Raw genomic sequence first — 13,922 nt, forward strand, 5'->3', positions numbered from 1 at the left:
AAAGAAGGGAATGTATGAAAGTATAGTAGTACCAACACTCTTATATTGGTGTGAAGCTTGGGTGGTAAATGCAGCAGCGAGGAGACGGAGGCAGTGGAGATGTCCTGTTTAAGGGCAATGTGTGGTGTAAATATTATGCAGAAAATTCGGAGTGTGGAAATTAGGAAAAGGTGTGGAGTTAATAAAAGTATTAGTCAGAGGGCAGAAGAGGGGTTGTTGAGGTGGTTTGGTCATTTAGAGAGAATGGATCAAAGTAGAATGACATGGAAAGCATATAAATCTATAGGGGAAGGAAGGCGGGGTAGGGGTCGTCCTCGAAAGGGTTGGAGAGAGGGGGTAAAGGAGGCTTTGTGGGCAAGGGGCTTGGACTTCCAGCAAGCGTGCGTGAGCGTGTTAGATAGGAGTGAATGGAGACGAATGGTACTTGGGACCTGACGATCTGTTGGAGTGTGAGCAGGGTAATATTTAGTGAAGGGATTCAGGGAAACCGGTTATTTTCATATAGTCGGACTTGAGTCCTGGAAATGGGAAGTACAATGCCTGCACTTTAAAGGAGGGGTTTGGGATATTGGCAGTTTGGAGGGATATGTTGTGTATCTTTATACGTATATGCTTCTAAACTGTTGTATTCTGAGCACCTCTGCAAAAACAGTGATAATGTGCGAGTGTGGTGAAAGTGTTGAATGATGATGAAAGTATTTTCTTTTTGGGAATTTTCTTTCTTTTTTGGGTCACCCTGCCTCGGTTGGAGACGGCCGACTTGTTAAATATGTATATATATATATATATATATATATATATATATATATATATATATATATATATATATATATATATATATATATATATATATAGTGTGTGTGTGTGTGTGTGTGTGTTCCTGGCTGCTGCAGTTGGACTTCTGCAAGTTGCGCTCCACTGGTGGTCGTCCAGAAGAAGGTTTCGCTCTTTCGCTAGCGGCTGTGTTCATGTCGCTGCTTAATATAAAAAAATTATTATCCTTAGAGCTCCCTGATACAGGATGCAATAAAATAGCAACATTTAGCATGGCATAAATACAAGACGGTATATATATATATATATATATATATATATATATATATATATATATATATATATATATATATATATATATATATATATATATATACAAGACGGTATATATACATATATATATATATATATATATATATATATATATATATATATATATATATATATATATATATATATATATACAAGACGGTATATATATATATATATATATTATATATATATATATATATATATATATATATATATATATATATATATATATATATATATATATATATATATATATATATATATATATATATATATATATAAGACGGTATATATATATATTATATATATATATATATATATATATATATATATATATATATATATATATATATATATATATATATATATATATATATATATATATATATATATATATATATATATATATATATATATATATATATATATATATATATATATATATATATATAGTGTGTGTGTGTGTTTCTTAAGCACTGACTTTCTTGGTTATCATGTGACACGGTTATAAGCTGAAACAAATAATCTAAACGTATTTACAACAATTACATGCGTGTTTGCTTACTTGTTTACTTACATATTTGCTTACTTAACGTGTCGTAACACGATGATACTGGTCTCTACCTGAGGCCTCGACATAACCATCCTTCACACTGACAAATCTCTTATACTCTTTGCTTAAGTAAATATAGTCATTACTACGTTATAATTAACTCTTCACTGACTATTCTTGACTATTGCCAATATAATTAAGTTCTATATATTAATATTTGTTAGTATTTCTTGGGAAGAGTTGTTGAATAGTGAAGTTGATGAAGTAGGCTGTGCAAGTGCAGAAAAATACAGGAAGGTTAATAGGCTATTACTGACGGTAAGGAAGGAATTCCATTACCCGCTGTGTGATAATGGCCTTTACTGCTTCAAGATTTTCCATTCAATATAATAATAATAGTGACCTGGGTGTTCCTGGTGAAACTATATAATAATAATAATAATAATAATATTGACCTGGGTGCTCCTGGTGAAACTATATATAATAATAATAATAATAATAATAATAATAATATTAATAATAATAGTGACCTGCGTGTTCCTGGTAAAACTATATAATAATAATAATAATAATAATAATAGTGACTTGCGTGTTCCTGGTAAAACTATATAATAATAATAATAATAGTGACCTGGGTGTTCCTGGTGAAACTATATAATAATAATAATAATAGTGACCTGGGTGTTCCTGGTGAAACTATATAATAATAATAATAATAGTGACCTGGGTGTTCCTGGTGAAACTATATAATAATAATAGTGACCTGGGTGTTCCTGGTGAAACTATATAATAATAATAATAATAGTGACCTGGGTGTTCCTGGTGAAACTATATAATAATAATAATAATAATAGTGACCTGCGTGTTCCTGGTAAAACTATATAATAATAATAGTGACCTGGGTGTTCCTGGTGAAACTATATAATAATAATAATAATAATAGTGACTTGCGTGTTCCTGGTAAAACTATATAATAATAATAATAATAGTGACCTGGGTGTTCCTGGTGAAACTATATAATAATAATAATAATAGTGACCTGGGTGTTCCTGGTGAAACTATATAATAATAATAATAATAATAATAGTGACCTGGGTGTTCCTGGTGAAACTATATAATAATAATAATAATAGTGACCTGGGTGTTCCTGGTGAAACTATATAATAATAATAATAATAGTGACCTGGGTGTTCCTGGTGAAACTATATAATAATAATAATAATAATAATAATAGTGACCTGCGTGTTCCTGGTAAAACTATATAATAATAATAATAATAGTGACCTGGGTGTTCCTAGTGAAACTATATAATAATAATAATAATAATAGTGACTTGCGTGTTCCTGGTAAAACTATATAATAATAATAATAATAGTGACCTGGGTGTTCCTGGTGAAACTATATAATAATAATAATAATAGTGACCTGGGTGTTCCTGGTGAAACTATATAATAATAATAATAATAGTGACCTGGGTGTTCCTGGTGAAACTATATAATAATAATAATAATAGTGACCTGGGTGTTCCTGGTGAAACTATATAATAATAATAATAATAGTGACCTGGGTGTTCCTGGTGAAACTATATAATAATAATAATAATAATAATAATAGTGACCTGCGTGTTCCTGGTAAAACTATATAATAATAATAATAATAGTGACCTGGGTGTTCCTGGTGAAACTATATAATAATAATAATAATAATAATAATAGTGACTTGCGTGTTCCTGGTAAAACTATATAATAATAATAATAATAGTGACCTGGGTGTTCCTGGTGAAACTATATAATAATAATAATAATAATAGTGACCTGGGTGTTCCTGGTGAAACTATATAATAATAATAATAATAGTGACCTGGGTGTTCCTGGTGAAACTATATAATAATAATAATAATAGTGACCTGGGTGTTCCTGGTGAAACTATATAATAATAATAATAATAGTGACCTGGGTGTTCCTGGTGAAACTATATAATAATAATAATAATAATAATAGTGACCTGGGTGTTCCTGGTGAAACTATATAATAATAATAATAATAGTGACCTGGGTGTTCCTGGTGAAACTATATAATAATAATAATAATAGTGACCTGGGTGTTCCTGGTGAAACTATATAATAATAATAATAATAATAATAATAATAATAATAATAGTGACTTGCGTGTTCCTGGTAAAACTATATAATAATAATAATAATAGTGACCTGGGTGTTCCTGGTGAAACTATATAATAATAATAATAGTGACCTGGGTGTTCCTGGTGAAACTATATAATAATAATAATAATAGTGACCTGGGTGTTCCTGGTGAAACTATATAATAATAAAAATAATAGTGACCTGGGTGTTCCTGGTGAAACTATATAATAATAATAATAATAGTGACCTGGGTGTTCCTGGTGAAACTATATAATAATAATAATAATAATAGTGACCTGGGTGTTCCTGGTGAAACTATATAATAATAATAATAATAATAGTGACCTGGGTGTTCCTGGTGAAACTATATAATAATAATAATAATAGTGACCTGGGTGTTCCTGGTAAAACTATAATAATAATAATAATAATAATAGTGACCTGGGTGTTCCTGGTGAAACTATATAATAATAATAATAATAATAATAATAATAATAGTGACCTGGGTGTTCCTGGTGAAACTATATAATAATAATAATAATAATAGTGACCTGGGTGTTCCTAGTGAAACTATATAATAATAATAATAATAATAGTGACCTGGGTGTTCCTGGTGAAACTATATAATAATAATAATAGTGACCTGGGTGTTCCTGGTGAAACTATATAATAATAATAATAATAGTGACCTGGGTGTTCCTGGTAAAACTATATAATAATAATAATAATAGTGACCTGGGTGTTCCTGGTAAAACTATAATAATAATAATAATAATAGTGACCTGGGTGTTCCTGGTGAAACTATATAATAATAATAATAATAATAATAATAACAATAGTGACCTGGGTGTTCCTGGTGAAACTATATAATAATAATAATAATAATAATAGTGACCTGGGTGTTCCTGGTGAAACATAATAATAATAATAATAGTGACCTGGGTGTTCCTGGTGAAACTATATAATAATAATAATAATAATAATAGTGACCTGGGTGTTCCTGGTGAAACTATATAATAATAATAATAATAATAACAATAGTGACCTGGGTGTTCCTAGTGAAACTATATAATAATAATAATAATAATAATAATAATAATAATAATAATAATAGTGACCTGGGTGTTCCTGGTGAAACTATATAATAATAATAATAATAATAATAGTAATAATAATAATAGTGACATGGGTGTTCCTGGTGAAACTATATAATAATAATAATAATAATAATAATAATAATAATAGTGACCTGGGTGTTCCTGGTAAAACCGTAACCTAGGAACCTCTCATCATGGGGAGGAACATCGTCTCTGGCCACGTAGAAAGGCTCGTAGAAGAACTCGAAGTTGGTGACGTCGTGACTGACGGTGACACGACCCTCCGATGGTTGCTCTAGTTCCCGGGCCTCCCACCTGCAACACCAATATTGGTTTTACTAATTTCTTAATGTACTTCTACTACTACCACCTCTAGTCATAATCATAATAATAATAATAATAATAATGCGTTAATAACTGTCTCTAAGGATCACTGGTTAGATTTGAAGCCTTTCGGCTGTAAGATGGTCATTAAAATTCCATATTACTCATATAACAGCAGTCAAGCGTACTCTAATCCCTATTAGAATAACCTGTGTATATATACTGAGATTTATGCTTCTCAGTGTATATACGCTGAGATATACACCTGAGTGCATATACTCTTGAGGTATACACCTCAGTGCTGAACTCTTCTCCAGGCTGAGGGACTGACCACCTCAAATATTTTATATCCGAGGTTGATGGACTGATACATCATCTTTATTTCACTACTAAACTTGTTACCTTTGTATATGACTGAAGAAGCCTACTGTGTAGGCGAAACCTTTCATCGATAGATACTTAACTGTTACACGTCTTAATTTTCAACACCAGGGTAATTAACGTACCTTGACACTTAACACCAGGGTAATTAACGTACCTTGACACTTAACACCAGGGTAATTAACGTACCTTGACACTTAACACCAGGGTAATTAACGTACCTTGACACTTAACACCAGGGTAATTAACGTACCTTGACACTTAACACCAGGGTAATTAACGTACCTTGACACTTAACACCAGGGTAATTAACGTACATTGACACTTAACACCAGGGTAATTAACGTACCTTGACACTTAACACCAGGGTAATTAACGTACCTTGACACTTAACACCAGGGTAATTAACGTACCTTGACACTTAACACCAGGGTAATTAACGTACCTTGACACTTAACACCAGGGTAATTAACGTACCTTGACACTTAACACCAGGGTAATTAACGTACCTTGACACTTAACACCAGGGTAATTAACGTACCTTGACACTTAACACCAGGGTAATTAACGTACCTTGACACTTAACACTAGGGTAATTAACGTACCTTGACACTTAACACCAGGGTAATTAACGTACCTTGACACTTAACACCAGAGTAATTAACGTACCTTGACACTTAACACCAGGGTAATTAACGTACCTTGACACTTAACACCAGAGTAATTAACGTACCTTGACACTTAACACCAGGGTAATTAACGTACCTTGACACTTAACACTAGGGTAATTAACGTACCTTGACACTTAACACCAGGGTAATTAACGTACCTTGACACTTAACACCAGGGTAATTAACGTACCTTGACACTTAACACCAGAGTAATTAACGTACCTTGACACTTAACACCAGGGTAATTAACGTACCTTGACACTTAACACCAGGGTAATTAACGTACCTTGACACTTAACACCAGGGTAATTAACGTACCTTGACACTTAACACCAGGGTAATTAACGTACCTTGACACTTAACACCAGGGTAATTAACGTACCTTGACACTTAACACTAGGGTAATTAATGTACCTTGACACTTAACACCAGGGTAATTAACGTACCTTGACACTTAACACCAGGGTAATTAACGTACCTTGACACTTAACACCAGGGTAATTAACGTACCTTGACACTTAACACCAGGGTAATTAACGTACCTTGACACTTAACACTAGGGTAATTAACGTACCTTGACACTTAACACCAGGGTAATTAACGTACCTTGACACTTAACACCAGGGTAATTAACGTACCTTGACACTTAACACCAGGGTAATTAACGTACCTTGACACTTAACACCAGGGTATTTAACGTACCTTGACACTTAACACCAGGGTAATTAACGTACCTTGACACTTAACACCAGGGTAATTAACGTACCTTGACACTTAACACCACGGGTAATTAACGTACCTTGACACTTAACACCAGGGTAATTAACGTACCTTGACACTTAACACCAGGGTAATTAACGTACCTTGACACTTAACACCAGGGTAATTAACGTACCTTGACACTTAACACTAGGGTAATTAACTTACCTTGACACTTAACACCAGGGTAATTAACGTACCTTGACACTTAACACCAGGGTAATTAACGTACCTTGACACTTAACACCAGGGTAATTAACGTATCTTGACACTTAACACCAGGGTAATTAACGTACCTTGACACTTAACACCAGGGTAATTAACGTATCTTGACACTTAACACCAGGGTAATTAACGTACCTTGACACTTAACACCAGGGTAATTAACGTACCTTGACACTTAACACCAGGGTAATTAACGTACCTTGACACTTAACACCAGAGTAATTAACGTACCTTGACACTTAATACCAGGGTAATTAACGTACCTTGACACTTAACACCAGGGTAATTAACGTACCTTGACACTTAACACCAGGGTAATTAACGTACCTTGACACTTAACACCAGGGTAATTAACGTCCCTTGACACTTAACACTAGGGTAATTAACGTACCTTGACACTTAACACCAGGGTAATTAACGTACCTTGACACTTAACACCAGGGTAATTAACGTACCTTGACACTTAACACCAGGGTAATTAACGTACCTTGACACTTAACACCAGGGTAATTAACGTACCTTGACACTTAACACCAGGGTAATTAACGTACCTTGACACTTAACACCAGGTTAATTAACGTACCTTGACACTTACACCAGGTTAATTAACGTACCTTGACACTTAACACCAGGGTAATTAACGTACCTTGACACTTAACACGAGGGTAATTAACGTACCTTGACACTTAACACCAGGGTAATTAACGTACCTTGACACTTAACACCAGTGTAATTAACGTACCTTGACACTTAACACCAGGGTAATTAACGTACCTTGACACTTAACACCAGGGTAATTAACGTACCTTGACACTTAACACCAGGGTAATTAACGTACCTTGACACTTAACACCAGGGTAATTAACGTACCTTGACACTTAACACTAGGGTAATTAACGTACCTTGACACTTAACACCAGGGTAATTAACGTACCTTGACACTTAACACTGACGGCAATTAAAATAAAGTGTCGAGGCCTCAACTCTCACTTGACATTTAATTCACTTCAGTGTTGAACACCTGGCAAAAGTTGCAGTAGTTTCCAGAAGCAGTGGTGGCACCAGCAGCAGTGGTGGCACCAGCAGCAGTGGTGGCACCAGCAGCAGTGGTGGCACCAGCAGCAGTGGTGGCACCAGCAGCAGTGGCGGCACCAGCAGCAGTGGTGGCACCAGCAGCAGTGGTGGCACCAGCAGCAGTGGTGGCACCAGCAGCAGTGGTGGCACCAGCAGCAGTGGTGGCACCAGCAGCAGTGGGGGCACCAGCAGCAGTGGCGGCACCAGCAGCAGTGGCGGCACCAGCAGCAGTGGTGGCACCAGCAGCAGTGGTGGCACCAGCAGCAGTGGTGGCACCAGCAGCAGTGGTGGCACCAGCAGCAGTGGCGGCACCAGCAGCAGTGGCGGCACCAGCAGCAGTGGTGGCACCAGCAGCAGTGGTGGCACCAGCAGCAGTGGTGGCACCAGCAGCAGTGGTGGCACCAGCAGCAGTGGTGGCACCAGCAGCAGTGGTGGCACCAGCAGCAGTGGTGGCACCAGCAGCAGTGGTGGCACCAGCAGCAGTGGCGGCACCAGCAGCAGTGGCGGCACCAGCAGCAGTGGTGGCACCAGCAGCAGTGGCAGCATCAGCAGCAGTGGTGGCACCAGCAGCAGTGGCGGCACCAGCAGCAGTGGTGGTACCAGTAGCAGTGGCGTCACCAGCAGCAGTGGTGGCACCAGCAGCAGTGGTGGCACCAGCAGCAGGGGCGGCACCAGCAGCAGTGGCGGCACCAGCAGCAGTGGTGGCACCAGCAGCAGTGGCGGCACCAGCAGCAGTGGCGGCACCAGCACCAGCAGCAGTGGCGGCACCAGCAGCAGTGATGGCACCAGCAGCAGTGGAGGCACCAGCAGCAGTGGCGGCACCAGCACCAGCAGCAGTGGCGGCACCAGCAGCAGTGGTGGCACCAGCAGCAGTGGTGGCACCAGCAGCAGTGGCGGCACCAGCAGCAGTGGCGGCACCAGCACCAGTGGCGGCACCAGCAGCAGTGGTGGCACCAGCAGCAGTGGCGGCACCAGCAGCAGTGGCGGCACCAGCAGCAGTGGTGGCACCAGCACCAGCAGCAGTGGCGGCACCAGCAGCAGTGGTGGCACCAGCAGCAGTGGCGGCACCAGCAGCAGTGGCGTCACCAGCAGCAGTGCAGGCACCAGCAGCAGTGGCGTCACCAGCAGCAGTGGCGGCACCAGCAGCAGTGGCGGCACCAGTAGCAGTGGCGGCACCAGCAGCAGTGGCGGCCCCCGCAGCAGTGGTGGCTCCCGCACCAGCAGCAGTGGCGGCACCAGCAGCAGTGGTGGCACCAGCAGCAGTGGCGGCACCAGCAGCAGTGGTGGCACCAGCAGCAGTGGTGGCAACAGCAGCAGTGGCGGCACCAGCAGCAGTGGTGGCACCAGCAGCAGTGGTGGCACCAGCAGCAGTGGTGGCACCAGCAACAGTGGCGGCACCAGCAGCAGTGGTGGCACCAGCAGCAGTGGTGGCACCAGCAGCAGTGGCGGCACCAGCAGCAGTGGCGGCACCAGCAGCAGTGGCGGCACCAGCAGCAGTGGTGGCACCAGCACCAGCAGCAGTGGCGGCACTAGCAGCAGTGGTGGCACCAGCAGCAGTGGCGGCACCAGCAGCAGTGGTGGCACCAGCAGCAGTGGTGGCACCAGCAGCAGTGGCGGCACCAGCAGCAGTGGCGGCACCAGCAGCAGTGGTGGCACCAGCAGCAGTGGTGGCACCAGCAGCAGTGGCGGCACCAGCAGCAGTGGTGGCACCAGCAGCAGTGGTGGCACCAGCAGCAGTGGCGGCACCAGCAGCAGTGGTGGCACCAGCAGCAGTGGCGGCACCAGAAGCAGTGGCGGCACCAGCAGCAGTGGTGGCACCAGCAGCAGTGGCGGCACCAGCAGCAGTGGCGGCACCAGCAGCAGTGGTGGCACCAGCAGCAGTGGCAGCATCAGCAGCAGTGGTGGCACCAGCAGCAGTGGCGGCACCAGCAGCAGTGGCGGCACCAGCAGCAGTGGTGGCACCAGCAGCAGTGGCGGCACCAGCAGAAGTGGTGGCACCAGCAGCAGTGGCGGCACCAGCAGCAGTGGCGGCACCAGCAGCAGTGGTGGCACCAGCAGCAGTGGTGGCACCAGCAGCAGTGGTGGCACCAGCACCAGCAGCAGCGGCGGCACCAGCACCAGCAGCAGTGGTGGCACCAGCACCAGCAGCAGTGGCGACACCAGCACTAGCAGCAGTGGCGGCACCAGCACCAGCAGCAGTGGCGGCACCAGCACCAGTGGCGGCACCAGCACCAGCAGCAGTGGTGGCACCAGCAGCAGTGGTGGCACCAGCACCAGCAGCAGTGGCGGCACCAGCACCAGCAGCAGTGGCGGCACCAGCACCAGCAGCAGTGGTGGCACCAGCAGCAGTGGTAGCACCAGCACCAGCAGCAGTGGTGGCACCAGGACCAGCAGCAGTGGTGGCACCAGCACCAGCAGCAGTGGCGGCACCAGCAGCAGTGGTGGCACCAGGACCAGCAGCAGTGGTGGCACCAGCACCAGCAGCAGTGGCGGCACCAGCACCAGCAGCAGTGGTGGCACCAGCACCAGCAGCAGTGGCGGCACCAGCACCAGCAGCAGTGGTGGCACCAGCACCAGCAGCTTTGGTGGCACCAGCACCAGCAGCAGTGGTGGCACCAGCACCAGCAGCAGTGGTGGCACCAGCACCAGCAGCAGTGGTGGCACCAGCAGCAGTGGTGGCACCAGCAGCAGTGGCGACACCAGCACCAGCAGCAGTGGTGGCACCAGCACCAGCAGCAGTGGTGGCACCAGCACCAGCAGTGGCACCAGCACCAGCTGCAGTGGCGGCACCAGCACCAGCAGCAGTGGCGGCACCAGCAGCAGTGGCGGCACCAGCACCAGTGGCGGCACCAGCACCAGTGGCGGCACCAGCACCAGCAGCAGTGGCGGCACCAGCACCAGCAGCAGTGGTGGCACCAGCACCAGCAGCAGTGGTGGCACCAGCAGCAGTGGTGGCACCAGCACCAGCAGCAGTGGTGGCACCAGCACCAGTGGTGGCACCAGCACCAGTGGTGGCACCAGCAGCAGTGGTGGCACCAGCAGCAGTGGCGGCACCAGCACCAGCAGCAGTGGTGGCACCAGCACCAGGAGCAGTGGTGGCACCAGCACCAGCAGCAGTGGTGGCACCAGCACCAGCAGCAGTGGCGGCACCAGCACCAGTGGCGGCACCAGCACCAGTGGCGGCACCAGCACCAGCAGCAGTGGCGGCACCAGCAGCAGTGGTGGCACCAGCATCAGCAGCAGTGGCGGCACCCGCACCAGCAGCAGTGGCGGCACCAGCAGCAGTGGCGGCACCAGCAGCAGTGGTGGCACCAGTAGCAGTGGCGGCACCAGCAGCAGTGGCGGCACCAGCACCAGCAGCAGTGGCGGCACCAGCAGCAGTGGCGGCACCAGCACCAGCAGCAGTGGCGGCACCAGCACCAGCAGCAGTGGCGGCACCAGCAGCAGTGGCGGCACCAGCACCAGCAGCAGTGGCGGCACCAGCAGCAGTGGCGGCACCAGCAGCAGTGGCGGCACCAGCACCAGTGGCGGCACCAGCACCAGCAGCAGTGGCGGCACCAGCACCAGCAGCAGTAGCGGCACCAGCACCAGCAGCAGTGGCGGCACCAGCAGCAGTGGCGGCACCAGCACCAGCAGCAGTGGCGGCACCAGCACCAGCAGCAGTGGCGGCACCAGCACCAGCAGCAGTGGCGGCACCAGCACCAGCAGCAGTGGCGCCACCAGCACCAGCAGCAGTGGCGGCACCAGCACCAGCAGCAGTGGCAGCACCAGCAGCAGTGGCGGCACCAGCACCAGTGGCGGCACCAGCAGCAGTGGCGGCACCAGCAGCAGTGGTGGCACCAGCACCAGCAGCAGTGGCGGCACCAGCAGCAGTGGCGGCACCAGCACCAGTGGTGGCACCAGCACCAGCAGCAGTGGTGGCACCAGCAGCAGTGGCGGCACCAGCACCAGCAGCAGTGGCGGCACCAGCACCAGTGGTGGCACCAGCACCAGTGGTGGCACCAGCACCAGCAGCAGTGGTGGCACCAGCAGCAGTGGCGGCACCAGCACCAGCAGCAGTGGCGGCACCAGCACCAGTGGTGGCACCAGCACCAGCAGCAGTGGCGGCACCAGCAGCAGCAGCAGTGGCGGCACCAGCAGCAGTGGCGGCACCAGCAGCAGTGGTGGCACCAGCACCAGCAGCAGTGGCGGCACCAGCACCAGCAGCAGTGGCGGCACCAGCACCAGCAGCAGTGGCGGCACCAGCAGCAGTGGTGGCACCAGCACCAGCAGCAGTGGTGGCACCAGCACCAGCAGCAGTGGTGGCACCAGCAGCAGTGGTGGCACCAGCAGCAGTGGCGGCACCAGCACCAGCACCAGTGGCGGCACCAGCACCAGCAGCAGTGGTGGCATCAGCAGCAGTGGTGGCACCAGCACCAGCACCAGCAGCAGTGGCGACACCAGCACCAGCACCAGTGGCGGCACCAGCACCAGCAGCAGTGGTGGCACCAGCACCAGCAGCAGTGGCGGCACCAGCACCAGCACCAGTGGCGGCACCAGCACCAGTGGTGGCACCAGCAGCAGTGGTGGCACCAGCAGTGTTTGCATTAAGCAGCAGCAGCAACAACAGTCTGTGCATGCAGCAGTAGCAGCACAGCACCACCAACAACAGCAGCAGTAGCACCAGCATCACTACCACCAATAACAGTAGCAGCAGCACCACTACCACCAATAACAGTAGCAGCAGCATCACTACCACCAATAACAGTAGCAGCAGCATCACTACCACCAATAACAGTAGCAGCAGCACCACTACCACCAATAACAGTAGCAGCAGCACCACTACCACCAATAACAGTAGCAGCAGCACCACTACCACCAATAACAGTAGCAGCAGCACCACTACCACCAATAACAGTAGCAGCAGCACCACTACCACCAATAACAGTAGCAACAGCACCACTACCACCAATAACAGTAGCAGCAGCACCACTACCGCCAATAACAGTAGCAGCAGCACCACTACCACCAATAACAGTAGCACCAGCATCACTACCACCAATAACAGTAGCTGCAGCATCACCACCACCAATAACAGTAGCAGCAGCACCACTACCACCAATAACAGTAGCAGCAGCACCACTACCACCAATAACAGTAGCAACAGCACCACTACCACCAATAACAGTAGCAGCAGCATCACTACCACCAATAACAGTAGCAGCAGCACCACTACCACCAATAACAGTAGCAGCAGCACCACTACCACCAATAACAGTAGCAACAGCACCACTACCACCAATAACAGTAGCAGCAGCATCACTACCACCAATAACAGTAGCAGCAGCACCACTACCACCAATAACAGTAGCAGCAGCACCACTACCACCAATAACAGTAGCAACAGCACCACTACCACCAATAACAGTAGCAGCAGCACAACTACCACCAATAACAGTAGCAGCAGCACCACTACCACCAATAACAGTAGCAGCAGCACCACTACCACCAATAACAGTAGCAACAGCACCACTACCACCAATAACAGTAGCTGCAGCACCACTACCACCAATAACAGTAGCAACAGCACCACTACCACCAATAACAGTAGCAACAGCACCACTACCACC

The 13,922-nt window shown here is 46.1% G+C and overlaps 2 protein-coding genes across 3 annotated transcripts in view; one reads left to right on the plus strand and one right to left on the minus strand.

The window, feature by feature from the left end:
* Positions 1-13,922, plus strand: part of LOC128699437 (ATPase inhibitor mai-1, mitochondrial-like) — a 173,650-nt gene that overhangs the window by 23,859 nt on the left and 135,869 nt on the right. The gene's annotated exons all lie outside the window — the stretch shown is intronic.
* The window catches only part of LOC128699517 (beta-1,4-glucuronyltransferase 1), a 139,708-nt gene that overhangs the window by 13,657 nt on the left and 112,129 nt on the right, over positions 1-13,922 (minus strand). Inside the window, exon 6 of the mRNA XM_070098130.1 lies at positions 5,032-5,194. Within this exon, the coding sequence (XP_069954231.1) occupies positions 5,032-5,194 (163 nt within the window). The remainder of the gene's footprint in view (positions 1-5,031; positions 5,195-13,922) is intronic.

The sequence above is a fragment of the Cherax quadricarinatus genome, chromosome 61 (assembly GCF_038502225.1).
Source record: "Cherax quadricarinatus isolate ZL_2023a chromosome 61, ASM3850222v1, whole genome shotgun sequence".
Classification (NCBI taxonomy): domain Eukaryota; kingdom Metazoa; phylum Arthropoda; class Malacostraca; order Decapoda; family Parastacidae; genus Cherax; species Cherax quadricarinatus.